Here is a 22,545-nt window from a genome sequence, read left to right on the forward strand (position 1 = left end):
AGGAGGATGGGCAGGGCTGCTTTTCAGAGCCCTACAGCAGCATCCCAAACCTACTGCTCTCCCTCCCACTCTCTTCTCACTCCCCCATCCTGTCTAGAAAGTCCAGCTCTGCCTGGTCACATCTGGCTTTCTCTGATCAGCCACATGGTGGCAGGGGGACCATCAACATCTCAATTCCATCTCCCGGGCTGCCCCCACAGTCCAGGCAGCCTCTCCCTGCACAATGTCAACCACCTCCTTCCTGGTCTCCCAATTCCTGCTCCCTTCCAACCCATTGTCCTCACAGCAGCCACTGATTGCCTTGATGGCCTCCAAGAAATTAACATCTTAATTCCCGAATTCCTCCATTCCTCCCCATAACCCCTGTCGCCGCTATTGCTCCAGTCTCACTTCCTCTAATCCAATGCCAATGGCTTCCTGTCTGTTTCTCTGCCGACCTCAGGGCCTTTGTAGCTGCTGTTTTCCCTTCTGGTGCATTTCTATCCAGGTCTGCATCTCTGCTTCTCATGACACAGTCCTTCTCCTCCTCAGAGAATTCCTCCCTGACCACTCTGCTGGTTACTCCTCACCCACTCACATCACCCTGAATATTTTCATCCTGGCCCTTCACACAGTTGGAAATGATTGAGTTCCTGGTTTGTTGTTGTTTGAGACAGGGTCTTGCTCTGTTGCCCAGGCTGGAGTGCAGTGGCATGATTTTGGCTCATTGCTTGACCTCCTGGAGTCAAGAGATCCTCCAACCTCAGCCTCCCAAGGAGCTGGGACTATAGACACGCACCACCACGTCTGGTTAATTTTAAAATTTTTTGAAGAGATGGGATCTTGCTATGCTGCCCAGGCTGGTCTCCAACTCCTGAACTCAAGTGATCCTCCCCCCTTGGCTTCCCAAAGCATTGAGATTACAGGCGTGAAGGAGGCACTGCGCCCAACCTGATTTTCTTATGGGAGTTCTCTCCCCTAGTAGAACACAGGCTGCGTGAGAGCAGGGACTCTCAGCCTGGTTCATTGTGCTATCCCCAGCACCTCAGCAGAGCATGACTCACAGAAGGGGTTCCGGAAATCCTTGTGGCACGGGTCAGTGACCCCCTCCCGTTTCTGAGTTCTCACATATATTTGCATCGTGACATCCAGACCTTGATGTCCTGCTTCCTTCTGCTCCTGGGCCCTTTGTGACATCACGGGCTAGTATGCCAAGCGCTGCTGTTCATCAGCTTCCTGTCACAGAGCACCCCTGAAAAGCCCCCTTTCCTGTCCTCTCTTCTGCTCTGCCCAGGTCTGCGTGAGAGTTGTAAGACCCAGGGCTGTGTGGCAGGGTTGTCCTGACCACCTCCCCAAACTGTCCCTCCACTGGGAGATCTGCAAAGAGGGATTTTCATGCGTATTCACAGGTAATATTTTTGGGCAATGTTCTCAGTGATTTACACTTGTCAAGTCGACTTCACCTGCACAATGGACCTGCGAGATAGGCACCAATATGGCACCCATCAGCGTAGGAGGAAACCAGCAGAGAGGTTAAGCAATTTGCCCAAATGCACACAATAGGAAGTGGCCAAGCCCCGATTGAAGTCAGAAGAGAAGCTACATGGAGGATGGCAGCCAAAACCATCTTATCTGAAATTATTATGAAGTTTTACTCTATGTATTATTGTATTTGGGGAAAGCTTGGGGCTGCTGATGCAATTATGGGAATCCAAATTGGTTCTTGAGATGCTACCTTGTCCTGCCTTCTCTACATGGGCCTTGCATCTCCAGATGCATTGGTCGTGTGGCAACCCACAGCTCTCATCCGGTGAGAAGGGGAGGCAGAAGCCCATCCAATGCACAGTAATGAGGTCACATGAGGCACCCAGGTTTCCGGGAGAAAGGAACAGATTGTGGCAAGGGTGGATGTGAGTGCCTTCTGCTCAGGGTCTGCATACAGCTGCAGGAAGAATAAGCTCGTCATGCTGCTTCCCACAGGTGGCCTTGGAGTGTCTGTACCATCGAGAGAAGAGGATTGGGATTGATTTGGTCCATGACAACGTGGAGAAAAACCTTATCCGGGTAAGGTATCTCTTAGGTCTGCCCAGCCCCCGGAAGGAGGTGGGACGGCCAGCAGGTCACAGAAATTACTGAGCTACCTGTCAGGAGCAGAAGCCACACGTGTCACCCTGTGGAAAGCTAGGGCTCAGGAAGCATGGGCGGAGGCCTAGTTTGCAATTTAGGAACAGGGAGAAATGGAGTTATTTGACTCTCAGTCTTTTCATCTCCAAAATAGGCATGATAATAATATACCAATAACAATAATAAAAACTAGTGTTTATTGAGCACCTACTATATGTCATAGGCTATACCACTTCATATGCATTATTTAATGTAATGATAAAATAATCTATAAGTGAGTGCTTGGCACATAGTAGGTGCTAAATTTTCTTTTTTTCTGGGAGTCTATAAAAAGAAAGTAGGGCAATAAAAAGAAAAACAATGGTGGAGCCTCCATAATCAACCCTTAGCTGCCTGGCCCTGGGGTCACGTGGATTGAGGCAGGGGCCCCACGCTGACATTTCACTTCCTGGGGTCGAGGGTGGTCAGTGAGAGGGGAGGGGAGAAGTGACGGCTATGGCTTGAGAGACAAGACTGAGGTTCTAAGAGGCACCACTCTTTCTGACATTTTTCATTTCAGGAAGTGGATTTGCTAAAATGTTGCCAACAACAGATGAGAAAATTAGCTCAAAGGATTGACCTCCAGATGCGGTAAGGGCTTTTTTTTTTTTTTTAAATTCCCTCTCCTTGGGGTTTGTTTTGGGACTCCCAGGTTTCTGGGGGACAAGCCAGAGGGGCCCACTTGTCTCTGTGTGGTTCTTTTGGTCAGTGGTGTGCTGGTAAATGTTCAACAACCAGCTTTCTGGGGGAAAAAAAAGAGTCCTGAATGTAGGATCAGCCAGTTTGGGTGGTGTAAATGCTACCACAATGGCTGATTTTAAGCCGCTAATATGATGTTACTGAGACGTGCACAACTGACTCTCACAAGCCGGTGCGTCACTTGTTACTCTTGTTTACAACGAGAGCCCTGGCAAGAGGCAGCTGGCCTCCTTGAGGCCCCTCTTAGCCTGTGGTTTCCCCATTTGAGTTCTAAACCTTGGGAGATGACAGAGGGTGGGTGGTATTAGGTAGCAGGGCCAGGGGCTGGGCACCTCTGCAAGGGAGCTGGTGGATGCATTGAGCCAGAAGTCTTCAAAAGAAATCAGCTTTTTGTTCTTACAAAATTATGTAACCAGTATCCCGACAAGCCCGGTGACCCCCCTCATAATTAAAGGGAGACAGGTTTTACAGGGCTTGGGGCCCATAGCTAAGCCCTTGGCACCAGCTCCCCCTGGAAGCAGCTGCCTCACCTCCACCTGTATCTGGCACTCACCTTTAACTCTTTCAGGGCACGCTGCTCTGCTGGTTTTTCCACTTCATTCACTCTTGACACAGAGACACAGTAAGCACGGGACAGGCTGGCAACCTGGCAGTGGCTGTCCGTCCCGCTGCCTGGTGCACATGGTCGGCTGGGGTGGAAGCAGAGGGGCCGGGTAGCTTCCAAAGCAGCCCTGGGAGCACACGTCTTGGTTTGCTGTACCCCAGAACCCACCTCCTCCTCTAGGAGCCCTTGGAGCCCCCGAAGTGGTTAGTGCTGGATGTTAGGAAGAAAGACATCACAAGCAAGTTACCCTTAGAGCAAAGAGCTTGGTCAGGGACAGACACATTGGAGACCCCTAGAAAGACATCAGGGGTGGAGGTATACAGAGAAGATGCAAATATAGCAGGAGGGATGATGGCTGAAAGGACAAAAACAGAGTTGAAGTTTGATGGTCTGTGTGCCCCTGTCCTAATTTCTCACAATTCCACCTGTCACCGGGACTACTGTTACCTATAGTTTGTCTATAAATTGATTTGCTTAAAAAAACCTTAAGCACACCAGGGCGACTACAGTCAACAGTAATTTATTGCACATTTAAAAATAGCTAAAAGAGTATAAATGGGAATGTTTGTAACACAAAGAAATGATAAATGCTGGAGGGGATGGATACCCCAGTTACCTTAATGTGATTGTTACAAATTGCACGCCTGTATCAAAATACCTCCCACAAATATATACACCTACTATGTACCTGCAAAAGTTCAAAAAAAATAAAAAATAAAAAATCAATTCAGTAAACAAAATTCCTTAAATATTCATATTTATTTGTTTGTTTGTTTTTTTGAGACGAAGTCTCACTCTGCTGTCCAGGCTGGAGTGCAGTGGTGCGGGCTCAGCTCACTGCAACCTCCACCTCCCAGATTCATAAGTATCTCTGGCCTCAGCCTCCCGAGTAGCTGGGATTACAGGCCCATGCCACCACACCTAGCTATTTTTTTGTATTTTTAGTAGAGACAGTGTTTCACCATGTTGGCCAGGCTGGTCTCAAACTCCTGACCTCAGGTGATCTGCCCACCTTGGGCTCCCAAAGTGCTGAGATTATAGGCGTGAGTCACTGCGCTCGGCCTAAATACTCTTATTTAAACAGGCAAACTTTAACAAAGGGAGAATTGGGACAGGCCAGTGTCTTTGTTTTATTGCATTTTTCTTGCACTTTTAAAAAAATTACTTATTCATTTTTAATTGACAAAAGTGGTATATGCTGTATCATATAAAACATGATGCTTTGAAATTACATGTATGTTTCAAAACATTGAACTAATTTGAACTACTTAACATGTATGTTACCTCACATACTTATTTTTTGTGGTGAGAACAGTTAAAATCTCAGTGATTTTCAAGTACACAGTACATTGTTATTAACTATGGTCACCATGTCTTTGGAACTTATTCCCCCTGACAAACTGAAATTTGTACTCTTTGATCAACATCTCCTCAATCCCCCACCCCCAGCCTCTGGTAACCACCATTCTACTCTGTGCTTTTATTAGTTTGATTGTTTTAGATTCCACATATATGGGGAGATCATGAGATATTTGTCTTTCTGTGCCTGACTTATTTCACTTTACATTATGTCCTATAGGCTCATCCTTGTTGTCGCAAATGACAGGATTTCCTTCTTTTTCAAGGCTGAGTAGTATTCTGTCGTGTATACATGCCACATTTTCTTCATCCATTCATCTATTATGAGACACCTAGGGTGATTTCATGTCCTGGCTGTCGTAAATTGGGCCGCAATAACTGCCCATTTTAAAGCTAGGTTGTTTTCTTGCTATTGAGTTCCTTATATATTTTGGATAGTAACCCCTTATCAGAGGTATAGTTTGCAAATATTTTCTCCCATTTCTTAGGTTGTCTCTTCACTCTCTTGATTGTTTTGTTTGCTGTGAGAAGCTTTTTAGTTTGATGTAATCTCATTTGTCTATTTTTGCTTTGATTTCTTGTGCTATTGGGGTCATTGTCCAGACCAATGTCATGGAACTTTTCCCCATCTATGTTTTCTTCTAGTAGTTTTACCGTTTCAGGTGTTACATTTTAGTCTTTAATCTATTTTTTTTTTTTTTTTTTGAGATGGAGTCTGCCTCTGTCACCCAGGCTGGAGTGCAGTGGTGCAATCTCGGTTGACTGCAACCTCCTCCTCCCGGGTTCAAGTGATTCTTCTGCCTCGGCCTCCTGAGTAGCAGGGGTTACATGTGCCCGCCACCATGCCCGGCTAATCTTTAATCTATTTTGAGTTGATTTTTGTCTACGGTGTGAGGTAGAGCTCTAACTTGTTCTTCGGCATGTACATTTCCACTTGTATCAATACCATTTTTACATGGTATTGGGAAAGAAAGAAAGGAAGAAGCTGTCCTTTCTGCATTGTGTGTTTTTGGCATCTTTGCTGAAAATCCATTGACTGTAAATGCCTGGATTTATTTCTGGGCTCTCTATTCTGTTCTTTCTTCCAGTTATTTTTGTGATCTTCTATGTATGGCAAGAGAGAGTGGTTTTCCATTTGTAACTGCCATGGGATGTGACAAACCATGGCGCCGGTGGAGACAGGAGGGCTGACGTTTGGGAAGTGGTGTCGTCTGAGCCGGCAGAGTGAACCAATCACAGATTTGAAGTGGGGAGCTGGACCTCAGAGGAGAAATCCTGAGACTGGGGTCAGGAGGCTGCTTGTGCAACCCCAGATGATGCAAGCAGAGGCCGGGGGAGCTGGGAGAACCAGGGAGACTGAGACAGATGGAGACAGTCCCAGAGACTGAGAGACACACAGAGAGAGATGAGCACTGACATCAAAAGAGACAGACATGAAGAGATAAACAGAGACAGGGATGGGGAGTAGGGAGACAGAGGGACAAAGAGGCACAGAGTCAGATATGCCAGAAAGCGAAATCAAGAGACGAGATAGAGACAGAGAAAGGCAGAGAGATGAGGAGAGACAGATATGGAGAAAGAGGACAAGAGACCGGGTACGGTGGCTCACGCCTGTAATTCCAGCACTTTGGGAGGCTGAGGTGGGTGGATCACTTGCGGTCAGGAGTTCGAGACCAGCCTGGCCAAAATGGTGAAACCCCGTCTCTACTAAAAACACAAAATTAGCTGGGCAGTGATGCATGTCTTTAATCCTAGCTACTCGGGAGGCTGAGGCAGGAGAATGGCTTGAACCCAGGAGGTGGAGGTTGTAGTGAGCCAAGATCACGCCACTGCACTCCAGCCCAGGCCACAGAGCAAGACTGTGTGAGAGAGAGAGAGAGAAAGAGAAAGAGAGAGGGAGATGTTTGAGCTTGGATAGAGACTGAGAGAGATGAGAGCAACTGAGACAGACAGCAAGAGCAAGAGAGAGAGAAAACAAACACAGAGTGAGTGAGGGAGAGGATGAGAGCAGGTGAGGGCAGCATTTCGCTTTGTGGAGACTGGAGGCCGAGCCACCCTGGATGGAGACTGTTTGTCGCTGGGCAGTGGCTGTGTGTCAGATGACTCCTGCCATCTCACGGGGAGGCAGCTTGTGCTGCCAGAGGGATTGGGATTATACTGATTAACTGAGAGCTGGCCAGAACCTCATTAGCCAGGCAGAGTCTGGTGTGTCCTCACGCGCTTGGGGAAGCTCTGCCGCTGAACTGCTCAGGTGGCCAACACCAGGCTGCTGGCTCATGGTTTTCTGCGAAGCCTGAGGCCTGCATTGGGGCAGGGTGGTGTGCTTGCCACACCAGGTGAGAAAAGGCTCTTCCTGACAGAGGAAGTCACGTTTGGGCTTTTCCTGGTGGGCTGACAGCAGGGTGAGCTTGGCGCTGATCCGGCCCTTGGTTGTGGGCCAAGTAGGGAGGACAGGACTGCCTCCTCTTTCCCCAGGCCTCATGGCAAGGGCCAGGCAGCTGGACACACTGGACTCTGAGGTCCCCAGGTTTCCCTCTAATTCTCTGCCATGTTTGCTTTCCACATCCTGGCCTCGCTTCACGTTCCAGCTCATTCGGCAGGACAGGGCCCCATTTCTCCAGGGCTCTGCCAATTTGGAAACCCCAAGGGCCCCGGGTCAGGGGTTCCTCCTGCTCCGATGTGACCCATGCTTCCTGATAGGTGGGAACCCCCATTACTGTCAGGATTTCACTTCCTGGCTCCTGGCCTGCTGGAAATCCCTCACCCGCAACCAACATCCATAACAGAAAAAAAAAAAAAAAAAAAAAAAAAAGACATAGATGGAGGAGAGGGAGAGAGACACCCAGAGAGACACACAGAGGCTGAGACAGAGAGAAACCAAGAAAGAGACAAAGGTTGGAGAGACAGAGACATAGACACAAGAAGGGAGGGAGAGAGAGAGAAAGAGAACAGAGACACTCAGTTTAGCTGGTGTCTGACATACCCTCACTTAATGGAAGTTATTCCCTTCTCTGCTCTTACAATTCTTCTAAACACTCCAAGGCAAAGTTTCAGCTGCGGCTTATGTGTCTGTAACATCAACTGATCTCTCTTTTTTCAGCCAACAGGGAAACAGAAAAAGGTCTAGGCTTAGAACCTTCTGGAGGAAGTAGATTCTAGCTAGGATTTAGTAAGTGCCTACTTAGTATTAATATTTATTAATATTTAGTGAGTGCCTACTTAGTATTAATATTTAGGTCTGAGGTGATCTTCTATCGATGGAAAGGGTGATGGGTTTTTCTTTAAAGTCAGGAATGTAAAATTTCATTTTATCATACATTTATTTACATTTTAAAAGTGATTTTAGGCTGAATGCGGTGGCTCACGCCTATAATCCCAGTACTTTGGGAGGCCAAGGCAGGCGGATCGCCTGAGGTCAGGAGTTCAAGACCAGCTTGGCCAACATGATGAAACCCCGTCTCTACTAAAAAAATACAAAAATCACCCAGAAGTGGCGGCGGGTGCCTGTAATCCCAGCTACTAGGGAGACTGAGGTAGGAGAACCCCTTGAACCCAGGAGGCGGAGGTTGCAGTGAGCTGAGATCCTGCCACTGCACTCCAGCCTAAGCGATAAGAGGGAAACTCCATCTCAAAAAAAATTAATTAAATAAAAGTGATTTTAAAAAGGAAAAATAAGTAGAGTTTGGTATTTGACAAGAATCATGGAAGTGGTTCTCAAATGTCTGGAATTTGGCAGTAATCTTTAAGTCTAAGTTTCTTAGCCAAGATACCAACCAGCCCTCCTGGCCTAAGCCCTGGCCCTGATCCATTGTCCTCTCTTTACCTCAGCCCAGTCTCTGACCCCACCCAGCCCCAACCCTACCCAATTCCTGTCTTCACCTAGCCCCCGACCCAACCCAGTCCCTGAACCCACCCAATCTCTGTCTTTACCCAGTCACTGACTCCACCTAGTCCCTGTCCTAACGTAGCCCCTGACTCCCCCCAGTTCCTGATCCCGAGGTCCCTAAACATCTGGTGTTTCTAGCTTCTCTGCCTTGGCACGTGTGATGTTCTCGGCTTGGAATTCTCATTCCCCCAGCAGCAATTCCCCCATAATGTCTACTCCAATTTATTGTGAAAACCCAGCTCAGACACCTCCTTGGAAAGCCTTCCCTGACCACCCTCTCATCCTCAATTAACGGTTTCCTCCTCTGTGTTTTTTTGTATTTTCAAACCTGCACAATGGCCTTACCCTTCTGAGATATATATATGTGTGTGTGTGTGTGTGTGTGTATATATAGTATTTGTTCACACAAATCTGTGAGCAACTTGAAGGCAGTGACTGTGTCATCTTATTCATGTCTCATCCCTTGGTGTGCAGCATAGGGTCAGACACAATGATGGATTTACGAAGTGATTTGACTTGCATCAGACGTTGGCCAAAGTATGGATTGATATCTTCTAAATTAGGTCAGCAAGCTACAGCTGGAGGGACAAATCTGGCCCACAATCTGTTTTTTTAAATAAAGTTTTATTGAGATGAAGCCGCAACCATTTTTACATATCTGCGACTGCTTTCGTGCACAGTTCAGTAGTTGCAACAGAGACCATATGACCCACAAAGCCTAAAATATTTATCATGCAACACTTTACAGTAAATGCTTACCCATCCTTCTTCTAAAGGACAACAGGGGCTAGGTGTGGTGGCTTACGCCTATAATCTCAACACTTTGGGAAACTGAGGCAGGAGGATCACTTGAGCCTAGGAATTCAAGACCAGCTTGCACAACACAGCAAGACCGTGTCTACAAAATATTTAAAAAGTTAATCAGGCTGGTGGCTGCATGCCTGTAGTCCTAGCTACTCAGGAGACTGAGGTGGGAAGAGTGCTTGAGCCTGGGAGCTCAAGGCTGCAGTAAACCATGACTGCACCACTGCACTCCAACCCGGGTGACAGAGTGAGACTCTGGAAAAAAAAAAAAAAAAAGAATAAAGGGCAAATCTGTTTGGAATGGGGGGAGCCTCTGGGTATGTGGTGGGGCATTGAGGTGGGAAGAGGACTGAGAAGCTACTGGGGGGTTTCCTGGGGGACCAGGGCTTGTAACACACACCTGCTGTGTGGCCCAGGCTGGGAATTCTGGGCAGGTGCACAGTCCAGGAATGACTCCTCCCTCCCTGCAGGGATAACCGAGATGCTCAGCACGCCCTGGAGAGGGACCTCGAGGATAAAAGCTCGGCGCAGTGCATCGATGAGAAGTGCTTTAACCTGAGAAATACGTCAGACTGCATCAGCTTCTTCCACGGCATGGAGAAAATTGATGGCACGTAAGTATTAGACACCCCCTCCCCATCCCTGGCGTGTCCAACTGGAGTGAGGGCTTCTGCTCCTGCCAACGAATGGCGAAGTGGCATCGTGCGCCAGCTAAGTGGGAAGTAGTGTGGTCGAACGGGGATCCTCCAGTGCAGGCGGCAGAATCCAAGTTGGGTTAACTTAAGACAAAATGGATTTACCCAAGGGGTTATGGGGGAGCCACGAACTCAAGGGGAAGGCTGGAGAGGAAGGTCCTGGCAGGGGGAGCTGTGTGGTCAGAGTGCCTTCATCTTTCCATCCTTGCCCCACTGTTCAAGATCCAAATTTCGACAGAGCATGCCATTGGCTTAGTGAGGGTCGCACAGCCACTGCCGCTCAGCAGTTTCACCAAAAAAGAAATTCCCAAACGAGTGACAAGCTTGGCAGGGAGGCCACCTGGGGTCAGCTGATGCTGATAGTGGTTTAAGAGAGTGAATTCTTGCCTGGCCAGGTGTGGTGGCTTACCCCTGTAGTCACAGCCCTTTGGGAGGCTGAGGCTGGAGAATTGCTTGAGGCCAGGAGTTCCAGGAGTTTTCCAGACCAGCCAGAGAGAGAGAGAGAGAGAGAGAGAGAGAGAGAGAGAGAGTGGAGTCTGGAGCCAGGTTGCCTGGCTTCAAATCCCAGCCTCTACACTAACACTGAGCAAGTCACTTCATTTCTTTGGGCCATTTCTGAATCTATACCTCTGGGAGAAAATTAGTACTCAATTCCCAGGGCTGCTGTGAGTATGAAAAAGGTGGGTGTATGAAGTTTTAAGCACAGAGCCTAGTATAGAATAATAACAGCCAACATTTATCGAGTGCTTACTGTGTGACCTCATTTTCTCGTCACAGCAGCTACGAGGTGGTGCCTTCTGTGAGCCTGTCATGATCCTGGGCATATCACAGAATTGTGAGATTTTATGCAGAATGAAAACATGCTTCCCACTTGGTAGTCTGAGGTCTGAGAGATGCTTAGGATGAGGAAGAAGGTGGGGTCTATCTTAGTTCCGCCTTCTTCTGTTTAAAAAAAAAAAATCTCTAGTACATAGAATTGTGCTTGGCACATGTTGGTATGCAATAAATTTTTATTGAATGGAAGAATGAGTGTAAGGAGGAAGGGAGGGAAAGAAGAACCACAGGAAGGGAGGAAGGGGAGCGAGAAGGACGGTATTCCTTGGCAGTCTCCTTGGCCCAAGCCTGGGGTCACTTTCTGGATCTTACAAATGTCGAAGTGCTGAGGTGACCCTTTGGGACTTACGGTAATGACAACTCCTGGGGACTTTCTTCCTCTTCCTGACAAGGTGCTGTCCCCCATGGCACTGGCAAGGTGAGCAGGACTTTGGGGGCTTGGCCCCCCTCATCTACACAGGGAGTCCAGAGGGTCTCTCTTCCCAAACAGATTCCTCTCCAGAAACCTGGCAGCCCCAGAGCCTCCAATTTCTACACCCAGGAGGGACCTGCTACTTGAAGTCCCCCATCTAGAGACTCCATCTGCAGAAGAGAGCTGCTGTTTGTGGCAATTAATTGCTTCCCAGATGTGCTAGCTTGGGGCTTTGTATTTGTGGTTTTGTTATTTATTTACTTATTCAAGACAGAGTTTTGCTCTTGTTGCCCAGGCTGGAGTGCAATGGTGCGATCTCGGCTCACCACAACCTCCACGTCTCCAGTTCAAGCGATTCTCCTGCCTCAGCCTCCCGAGTAGCTGGGATTACAGGCATGCGCCACCACGTCCAGCTAATTTGTTTGTATTTTTAGTGGAGATGGGGTTTCTGCATGTTGGTCAGGCTGGTCTCAAACTCCTGACCTCAGGTGATCCTCAGGCCTTGGCCTCCCAGAGTGCTGGGATTACAGGTGTGAGCCACCATGCCCAGCCTTGGGGTTTTCTTAAAGCAGGGCTATGTCTGGGCGGATGAAAGAGGATGTTTGGTGACTGTCTGAATTGCAGTATCTCTATTTTCTAGATTAACAGTGATGATGATGATGATGATGATGGCAGTAGACACCTTTTTTTTTAAGACAGAGTCTCGCTCTGTCACTAGGCCAGAGTGCAGTGGCACGATCTCAGCTCACTGCAAACTCTGCCTCCCAGGTTCAAGTGATTCTCCTACCTCAGCCTCCCAAGTAGCTGGGACTGCAGGCACGTGCCACCACGCCCAGCTAATTTTTGTATTCTTAGTAGGGACAGGGTTTCACCATCTTGGCCAGGAAGAGACACCTTTTACCTGGTGTCTGCTGTGTGCTAGACATTGTGCTGACAGCTTCATGTGCAACATCTCATGAATAATAAATATTTTTCGGGCGCTTACTCTGTCCAGTGCCGTGATAAGGACTTCACATTTAAACACTCAGCAACCCTGGGGGTTAGTACCATTATCTCCATTTTACAATGAGGAAACTAAGGCTCAGAGAGGTGAATCGATTGGCTCAAGCTCACACAGCAAATGACAGAGCCGTGATTCTGAATCGGCACTGAATACTGAGCCTATGTGTTTTACCAATGGTGCCTTCCTGCGTCTCCAGCAAGGCCAGCTGTCCTCTCCATCTTTAGTGGACATAGACTCCAGAAAGCACTTCCCCCTCCTGAGGCACACTGCCTGCTGAGGAGGCAGACTGTCTTTGGCAAATTCCTCCCCAGGGAGAATGTCATTAAGCACGTTATTTTCTCTGGGGAGCTCAGCTGTCTGTTGCAGGGGAGAACAAGGGCTTAGAGGTTACTGTTCATGACATTGACAGTGTCCCCCCTTTCAGAGGCAACAGAGACACTCAAAGTAAATCTGCGTGTTTCTCTCTGCTGTCCTTATCGTCTCCTCTTTCCTCCGTGTTCTGGGATGGGGCGTTGTTGTGCGGCCTTGAACAAGATGCCCCACTCTCGGAGCCTCAGGTCTTGGTGGGATGAAGCTCTGAACCTGACATAGTACCACTCCTATCTCCAGAAGCCCGAGATGCCTGTTTATTGCTTGATTTTTAACTCCTACAAAAGCCGGGCAAAACAATCACACACACTATATGATTTTTAATACTTTCTATGCACCATGCAACCTAAGTGTGCTTTAAAATGTCTGAAAAGAAGCCGGGTATGGTGACTCACGCCCATAATTACAGCACTTTGGGAGGCCGAGGTGGGCGAATCACGAGGTCAAGAGATCCAGACCATCCTGGCCAACATGGTGAAACCCCATCTCTACTAAAAATACAAAAATTAGCCAGGCGTGGTGGTGCTCGCCTGTAGTCCCAGCTACTTGGGAGGCTGAGGCAGGAGAATTGCTTGAACTTGGAAGACAGAGGTTGCAGTGAGCCGAGATCCTGCCACTGCACTCCAGCCTGGCAACAGAGCAAGACTGCATCTCAAAAAAAAAAAAAAAAGAAAGAAAGAAAGAAAAAAAAAGTCTGAAAAGAGAGTTTTATTTCAGAAATATGAGTTCAATTCCTGCTGCCTGAGTATAAAAATCTGCTTTATTTAAGAACTGGAGACTTCCTGGACCAGAAAAGACCTTGAGAAATTACCTAGTCTGGTTTATCCAGGACCTGAAGCCAACTCAAAGAAATGCATGCCCTTCCTCAAAGCCTTCCCAGATGAGAAAACCCCACGTGGTCCATTGGTTGCTTGTTGCAGGGATTTACATGCTCTGCCAGGAAGAACTTTACTGAGGAGTTGCTCGTGTGTCACCACCTCCGAGAAGCCTTCCCTGCCTGCCTTTGCTAATGTAGCCTGTGTCCCTGTCCATTGATCTCCCCAGATCCATTCTCCAGCTGCCACACTGTGTGTCCTGCACAACAGACTCTCCTCTGCAGACCTCCTCTCCTGGGCTCTCTGTCCTTTGATTTCCAGATGGGTTCAGCCAGGAGGAGGGGCACCAGCAGAAGACAGAGTGTGGGAGGGGAGAGGCTACGATTTCTTCCCCTGCTACCTCCCTCCCAGACACTGTAGTCGACCATGGTTCCTTCTCTTCTGGGGCTGTTATAACACCTACTGCTTCCTTTTCTCTTGCCCGTTACAGCTGGGATAATGACAACTTCATGCAGTTTCTTTTTACCTTTTAGTGGTGGGGATAGGGTCTTACTCTGTTGCCCATGCTGGAGTGCAGCAACGTGATCTTGGCTCACTGCAGTCTCTGACTTCCAATTCAAGTGTTTCTCCTGCCTCAGCCTTCTGAGTAGCTGGGGTTACAGGCACGTGCCACTACACCCAGCTAATTTTTGTGGTTTTAGTAGGGACGGGATTTCACTATGTTGGCCAAGCTGGTCTCGAACTCCTGACCTCAAGTGATCCTCCCGCCTTGGGCTCCCAAAGTGCTGGGATTACAGCCATGAGCCACCGCATTCAGCACTTCATGCATTTTCTAATCCCTAACCATCTCAACACCCTTCCGAGTATTCATCTATTCCCATTTACAACCCTGACCAACACATAATGACACCACTCCATTTGTCTCTTTCATCCTCCTGCTGCTGCTGCTGCTGCTGCTTTTGAGACAGGGTCTTGTTATGTTGCCCAGGCTGGAGTGCAGTGGTGCAATCATGGCTCACTGCAACCCTGAACTCCTGGGCTCAAGAGATCCTCCCACCTCAGCCTCCCAAGTAGCTGGGACCACAGGCATGTACCACCACACATAGGTACTTCTTTTTGGCATTTTTTATAGAGATGGGGGTTTCACCACATTGACCAGGCTGGTCTTGAACTCCTGGGCTCAACTGATCTGCCTTCCTCGGCCTCCCAGCATGCTGGGATTAGAGGCATGGCTGGCCCGGCCCTCCAGTTTCTAAATCCCTTCCCAGCACATAACACAATGTGTAACTATCTCCTCATTCACTGTCAATCTTCCTTCTCTGGCAATTAACCGCCACGAGGACATGGATGTTGCTGTTCTTGTTCATGGCTCTCTCCTAAGTGCCTGGAACAATGTGTGGCATGTGGTAGAAGTTGAAGAAATATTCCATGAATTAATGGCAGTGAAAGTAGCGTGGCCACATTCTCATTGCAGAGTTGGAGGGTCCCTGAACCCTCTCTGTGCCCAATGCCTGCTTCTTGGCTTGTCCGTGTTGTGTTTCTGGTGGCAGTGGTGTGGGTGTTAGGGAAAAGAGCTCTCTGAGGGAGCCCCTCTCTTTGACCCACTCACTGAGTGCCCTTCTGCCGACCAGCTGCTCTCTTTAGGGTTCTCTTGCCTCCCCTGTAAAATGAGGGTGTTGGATCAGGACAGTGGTTCTCAGCAAGGGGTGACTGTGCCCTCTCCCAGGAGGGTACTTGGCAATGTCTGGAGCCATTTTTTGGTTGTCACAATGGGGTGGTCCGGGAGCTGCTGGCATCTAGTAGGTAGAGGCCAGGGATGCTGCTAAACATCCCACAATGCACAGGAGAGAGAATAATCCCGATCCAGAGGCCAAGACTGCCAAAGCTGAGAAACCGCAGATTGTGAGGTCTCCCAGGGCTGCAGCAACTCGTCCCTGTGCCTTTGCAGGATCTCCGTACCCGAGACCTGGGCCAAGTTCAGTAACGACAACATCAAGCACTCTCAGAACATGCGGGCCGACTCCATCCGGCTGCGGGAGGAGGCGGAGCACCTCTTTGAGACCTTGTCGGATCAGATGTGGAGGCAGTTCACAGACACCAACCTGGCCTTCAACGCCCGCATCTCCGAGGTGACGGACGTGAAGAATAAGCTGCAGACACAGCTGGCGAAGGTGAGCAGATCCTCCCAGGACCCCTGCCTTCTCTGCCAAGCCCTCACCCTCCTCCCGTGAATCTGAGCAGTTTCTGGGCCAAGCTGGCCCTGCCCCTGGTGCCAAACCAGTACCCTCCCTCCCCAAGGTCTGTGGTCTTGTTCTTTCTAAAAGCGGCCAAGGGCTGAGCTTCCTGGGGGGATTTAAGCATCCAGGGTTCATCCTCTCTTGCTCACTGGAGGATGGAGCCTGGAACTTGGCCTGGCTGTCCCCAAGAGGCTGTGACGCTCCCAGGACCCCTTATTCTCCATCTAAAACCCATGTGACTGAGCATGACAGGTGCAGAGAACGGAGCCTGGCAGCGCATTGTCTCTGTCACTCCAACACATCTTCTCCGCCCACAGCAGCATCTTTGGAAGTGTAACCTTTGACTTCCAAAGGCCTCAACAGAACCATAACAGTCTAAAGGGATTTCCTGCTGAGGGATGGGGTGCTTTTTGGATCTGAGGAGTCTGCAGCACTGCCCGATTCTGTCGTCAGCCCGCTATGCCCACACCAGCTTGCCCTTTAGGCATTTTGCGTCATGCTGTGTCACACCTCCGGGTTGGCTCTTGGAGTCCTCTTTGGATGGAATCTATACTCCCTGCTCAATGCAAATTTAGATTCCCACTGGGTGCCAGATGCTGCGCTAGGCACTAGGAATAAAATGAGGAGCCGTATAAACACGGGCCCTGGCCTCTGGGGATTTGACATTCTCCTGGAAGAACAGTGGTGGCTGTGAAATTTATATACACAGAAAGAACTTGGATGATAGTCAGGTCAGAGGGAACTTGCCTTGAATTTGTATTTGCAGAACAGTACGCCTTTTTAAGGCCAAGCACAGTGGCTCACGCCTGTAATCTCAGCACTTTGGGAGGCCAAGGTGGGCAGATCATTTGAGGTCAGGAATTTGAGACCAGCTTGGCCAACATGGTGAAACCCTGTCTCTACTAAAAATACAAAAAACTAGCCAAGTGTGGTGGCGCATGCCTGTAATCCCAGCTACTTGGGGAAGCTGAGGTGGGAGAATCGCTTGAACTTGGGAGGCAGAGGTTGCAGTGAGCCAAGATCACACCACTGCACTCCAGCCTTGGCAAAAGAGTGAGACCCTGTCTCAAAACAAACAAACAAACAAAAAAAAAAAAAACTGTGCCCTTTTTTATTGTGTCTGTATCTTTGGGGGGATTCGTGGGCTGCAGGCAGGGTTTGATGGAAATTACAGTGGTAACTTCAGCCCACCTACATCTGCCACCCTTTAGTCTGGTACTCCAGAAGAGACAAAAAATAAGTAAAGTTTATTTTTCTTTTCTTCTCTCTCTCTGTCTCTTTTTTTTTTTTTTTTCCTGAGATGATCTTGCTCTGTTGCCCAGGCTGGAGTGCAGTGGCACAATCACGGCTCACTGCAGCCTTGAACTCCTGGACTCAAGCGATCCTCCCGCCTCAGCCTCCCAAGCAGCTAAGACTACATGTGTGAGCGACTACACCTGGCTAAGTTTTTTAGTTTTTTGTAGAGACAGCGTTTCGCTATGTTGCTTAGGCTGGTCTCAAACTCCTGGGCTCAAGCAGTCCTCCCACTTCGGCCTGTCAAAGTGTTAGGATTACGGGAGTGAACCACCGTGCCTGGCCTCGAAACAGAAGTTTCCATGAAATCATTCCAACATTTTTATAGGGAGGGAGCAAGGGTGGGTGAGCCAGAGATTCTCATGGGACCCACACTGGGTAGAGCAGAGAAGCAGGGGACATTGCCACCCAGAACAGATCAACAGGGAGTTGAGTGGCCGAAAGTTGGTGGGAAGAGGATTCCAGAGAGAGCAGCAAGGCAAAGGATGCATCCGGGACGAAGCTGGAAGAAGGGGCAGGCGGGTCTGGGTAGGCTTGGTGAAGGGTTTGGATTCTCACCTAAGAACAATGGGGAGCCTTTGAAGGTTTTAAGCAGACAGTGTTTGGGTCCAAGCTTGTCCTTTTGTTGATTTCTTTTCTGCCTGGGTGGCAGACGGGATGCAGCAGTTAAGAATGGATGCAGGGGCCGGACGTGGTGGTTCACACCTGTAATCCTAGCACTTTGGAAGGCAGAGGCAGGAGGATCGCTTGAGGTCAGGAGTTAGAGACCAGTCTGATTAATATAGTGAAACCCTGTCTCTACTAAAAATACAAAAAATCAGCTGGGCACAGTGGCATGCACCTGTAATTCCAGCTACTCGGGAGGCTGAGGCAGGAGAATAATTTGAACCCAGGAGGCAGAGGTTGCAATGAGCTGAGATCTTGCCACTGCACTCCAGCCTGGGTGACAGAGTGAGACTCTGTCTCAAAAAAAAAAAGGAATGGATGGATAGAGTGGTTAGGGGGCTCTGGAAGAGGCCCAGGGAGTGGGGAAGGCTGCCTGTGCTGTGGTGGTGACATCAAGTCGAAGAAGGACTGGAAGAGGGTAAGATATCTAGAGAAGGCAAAGTTGGCACCGAGTTGGCCTGTGCACCTTCCCTTTATCTTTCATGAACTATTTTCCTATTAATTCTCTAGAACAGGCTTGGCAAACTTCTTCTGTCAAGCGCTAGATGATAACTGTGTTCAGCTTTGCAGGCCATATGGTTTCTGCATACTGCAAAAGCAGCTATGGACAATCTGTACACAAATGAGCACGGCTGTGTTCCAATAAAACTTCACAGAACTAGGCAGCGGGCCGGATTTGGTCTACAGGTTGTGGTTTTGACAACCCCTGCTCTGGAACTTAGCTCAAAAGCCTCTCCCTCCAGGAATCCTTCCTAAACTCCACGGCCTATTTGCACTCACCATCTCTGGGTGGCCACTGCGTTCTGAGACTGTGTTTTTCATTGCTTCTTCCATCTCATACCTTTTGGCTAGAACCACTGACCTTGAGCCACACTGCATGGATGTGATGAATCCTCTATAACCTTGGCCAACTTTCTTAACTTCTTTGAGCCTCAGTCTCCTTGTTTGTAGAATGAGGATAAGAATGACTGTCACAGGAGGCTGAGGCAAGGAGGATCGCTTGAGCCTGGGAGGTGGAGGCTGCAGTGAGTTGTGATTGCACCACTGCACTCCATCCAACCTGGATGACAGAGCGAGACCTTGTCTCAAAAAAAAAAAAAAAAAAAAAAAAACCGAAAATGACTGCCATGAGGATTATTTGAGTTAATGCAGGTATAACACCTGAAGGAGTGAGGGCACGTAGTAGGCACCATGTCTGTACTAGTGGCTGTGATCTTACTGTATTAGTTTATTTACTTGCCAGTATGTCTTCAGAGCACTGCTCCTGATTTAACCTTGTCCCCCTACTGCTTAGTAACTGCCTGGTACTGCTCACATCTTTGTGCAATGAATGGAAGGACTCTACAATGTTGAGGTGGCTTTTTTGAGACAGTCTCACTCTGTAGCCCAGGCTGGAGTGCAGTGACTCAATGTCAGCTCACTGCAACCTTTGCCTCCCAGGTTCAAGCGATTCTCCTGCCTCAGCCTCCTGAGTAGCTGGGTTTACAGGCACCCTGCACCGCCACCACACCCCAGCTAATTTTTGTATTTTTTGTAGAGATGGGGTTTTGCCATATTGCCCAGGCTGGTCTTGAACTTCCAGGCTCAAGTCCCCTGGTCTCAAGTGATCTGCCTGCCTCTGCCTCCCAAAGTGCTGGAATTACAAGTGTGAGCCACCATGTCCAGCCTACAATGTTGAGTTTTTTATTGAGGTTTTTTTTTTTTAAGAATGAAGCATGCATGAATGAATGCTTTTAATGTCTCTTTTTCTTTTTTCATGCAAAAATCCATTTTTTATGGTAAAATATGCATAACATAAAACTTAGCATTTTAACCACTCTTAAGTGTACAGTTCTGTGGCATTAAGTACATTCACACATTGTGCATCCATCACCACCATCCATCTCCAGAACTTTTCCATCTTCCCAAACTGAAACTCTGCACCCTTTAAACACTCCCTTTGCATTTCCATCTTCCCCCATATCCATGGTGATATGGTTTGGTTGTGTTTCCACCCAAATCTCATCTTGAATTGTAGCTCCCATAAACCCCATGTGTCAGTGGAAGGGACCCGGTGGGAGGTAATTGAATCATGGGGGCAGGTTTTTCCCATGCGGTTCTTGTGATAGCGAATAAGTCTTGTGAGACCTGGTGGTTCTATAAAAGAGAGTTCCCCTGCACGTTCTCTTTTGCCTCCTGCCATGTTAGACGTGCCTTTGCTCCTCCCCTGCCTTCCATCATGACCGTGAGGCCTTCCTAGCCATGTCGAACTGCGAGTCCATTAAATCTTTTTTTCCCAGTCTTTGGTATGTCTTTATTAGCAACATGAGAACACATGAATACAAGTAACCTCCATTCTACTTTCTGTCTCTGAGAATTTGACTCCTCTATGGACCTCATATAAGTGGAATTATACAGTAGTTGTCCTTCTGTGACTGGTTAATTTCACTTGACATAATGTCTTCAAGGCTCATCCATGTTGTAGCGTGTGTCAGAATTTCCTTCCTTTTCAAGTCAGAATAATATTCCGTTGTCTATACCACATCTTCTTTATCCATTCATCCATTTATGGACACTTGGTGGTGTCCGTCTTTTGGCTCTTGTGCATTTTCTTTTAATGAGGCATCTCATACGGTGGATCAAATGTAGTTCATTGTCATGTTTCATTGCCTGAAGTTTGTGGTCTGGGGATGACTTGGGAAGGCTCTTTTGGTTGGCTCTTGGTGCCTGGTTTCTCACCTGTGAAACAGAGATAAAAATTTCTACATGGTAACATTACTGTATTAATGAATTAATCTCTGGAGCTCTTAAAACAGTGCTTGACAAATGATCAACAGTCAGTAAAAGGTAACTGTAAGTATTAATTCAATTATTGATGGAGAGAGAAAGGATCTTTTGAGTGGAGGTGGAGAGAGCAAAACCTTTTCCCTTTCAAAATTTCTCTAGTGAGGATCCCTTGAGTCCAGGAGTTTGATACTGTAGTGAGCTATGATCGCAGCACTGCACTGCAGTCTGGGTGACAGAGCAAGACTTTGTCTCTAAAAATTAAAATTAAAATAAGTTGAAATAAATAAATAAAAATAAAAATTCCTCCAGGGAAGTTTTGAATTGTTACTAACAACCTCATCACTGCAGACCAGAGGGTTTTTGCAACCTCATGGATTTTTATTAATAGTCATAATTTAATCACCAGCTGTTCTGCAAATAAGCTAGCACCCGTCTGAAATGCGCCAAACTCCAACCCTACCCTATTGACATTTTCCTGAGCAAGGATTTGTCTTCTGGTTGGTGAATTTCACATGGTATTTTTCTAAAATAATACAGGAATTTGACTCAATGAAGATAAATATATAGCAACCATTTCACCTTTCGACAGTTTACTTTGGCTGGAGGATTTGAAATGCTCTCTTCTTTTTTTGAGACGGAGTCTCACTCCGTCGTGCAGGCTGGAGTGCGGTGACAAGATCTTGGCTTACTGCAACCTCTGCTTTCCAGGTTCAAGCAATTCTCCCTCCTCAGCCTCCTGAGTAGTGGGTGGTGCCCGCCACTATGCCCAGCTAATTTTTGTATTTTTAGTAGAGACGAGTTTTCACCATGTTGACCAGGCTAGTCTCAAACTCCTGATCCCAGGTGATCCACCCGCCTTGGCCTCCCAAAGTGCTGGGATTACAGGCTTGAGCCACCGTACCTGGCCTGAAATGCTCTCTTTAAAAATGTAACTGTTATTAGTCGAGCTCAGCCTGATTCTCCTTGGCAAAAGGCATTTCTGGAAAATTCCAAGTGCCCATCCGTACCTGTGCTGCAAGGCAGTTATTTCCCAAGCGGTCATAGGAATCCACCTTGTAAGGCCAGATCTACATGGCTCCACATGCAGACAGTGGTTTGGGGCTATGCAGACAGCCTCACCTGTTCACTGGGATCCTAGAGTTCTGTCACCTCGGCCACACCCCAAGCCTCCTAACTTGCCCTGGGGCCTCATCCTTGCACTTTGAGGCTCCAGGCATCACTGTATCATACTGACCACTGCTAGCAGAGGAGCTGGTGACTTCTCTGGACTAAAGAAGTTGGTGGCCACAGAGTGGGTTGCTGCCTTTGAGTGCTGATTTCTCTGAGACACAGGGCCCTGGAAACTTCTAGAAAAACAACCCCTCACTTACATGCAATTACCCACATGAATGCGCATTTGAGTGGGGGATCTCTTCATGTGTGGGGGGAAAAGATGCACAAATATGGCTTTTGGGGGTAGGATGTGTGGGGTCAGGGATCCTTCTATGGAGAAAGTGCTTATTCTGACGTGGGAACTAGATCCTGGCAGGTGAAATATTAGATGTGTTACATGGATGTAGCATTAATATCATTGAATCATACAACGGGAAGATTATTCCTTCTTCATTGCTTCTGACTATCTCAAAGGTGCTAGAATGCCTTCCTTACCTCTTTTAACACCTGCCAATCTTCCTTTTATAATTTTTTTTTGGAGACAGGGTCCCTCTTTATTGCCCAGGCTGGAGTACAGTGGCGCAATCTCGGCTCACTGCAACCTCCACCTGCCAGTTTCAAGCATTTCTCCTGCCTCAGCCTTCCGAGTAGCTGGGATTGCAGGTGTGCACCACCTTGCCCAGCTAATTTTTTTGTATATTTAGTAGAGATGGGGTTTCACCATGTTGGCCAGGCTGGTCTTCAGGTGATCCACCAGCCTTGGCCTCTCGAAGTGCTGGGATTGCAGGTGTGAGCCACTGCACGTGGCC

At 48.1% G+C, this 22,545-nt stretch overlaps 1 protein-coding gene and 1 long non-coding RNA gene across 2 annotated transcripts in view; one reads left to right on the top strand and one right to left on the bottom strand.

Moving 5' to 3' along the window:
- Window positions 1–1,252, bottom strand: part of LOC116273152 — a 26,409-nt gene extending 25,157 nt beyond the window's left edge. Inside the window, exon 1 of the long non-coding RNA XR_004181617.1 lies at window positions 1,044–1,252. This is a non-coding gene — a long non-coding RNA (uncharacterized LOC116273152). The remainder of the gene's footprint in view (window positions 1–1,043) is intronic.
- The window catches only part of LOC116273151 (tektin-5-like), an 18,564-nt gene extending 2,069 nt beyond the window's left edge, over window positions 1–16,495 (top strand). Inside the window, exons 2-5 of the mRNA XM_031662113.1 lie at window positions 1,960–2,043; window positions 2,663–2,733; window positions 9,965–10,108; window positions 15,571–16,495. Of these exons, the coding sequence (XP_031517973.1) occupies window positions 1,960–2,043; window positions 2,663–2,733; window positions 9,965–10,108; window positions 15,571–15,853 (582 nt within the window). The 3' untranslated portion in view covers window positions 15,854–16,495. The remainder of the gene's footprint in view (window positions 1–1,959; window positions 2,044–2,662; window positions 2,734–9,964; window positions 10,109–15,570) is intronic.
- The last annotated feature ends 6,050 nt before the right edge of the window (window positions 16,496–22,545 follow it).

The sequence above is a fragment of the Papio anubis genome, unplaced genomic scaffold, assembly GCF_008728515.1.
Source record: "Papio anubis isolate 15944 unplaced genomic scaffold, Panubis1.0 scaffold398, whole genome shotgun sequence".
Taxonomy (NCBI): Eukaryota; Metazoa; Chordata; class Mammalia; order Primates; family Cercopithecidae; genus Papio; species Papio anubis.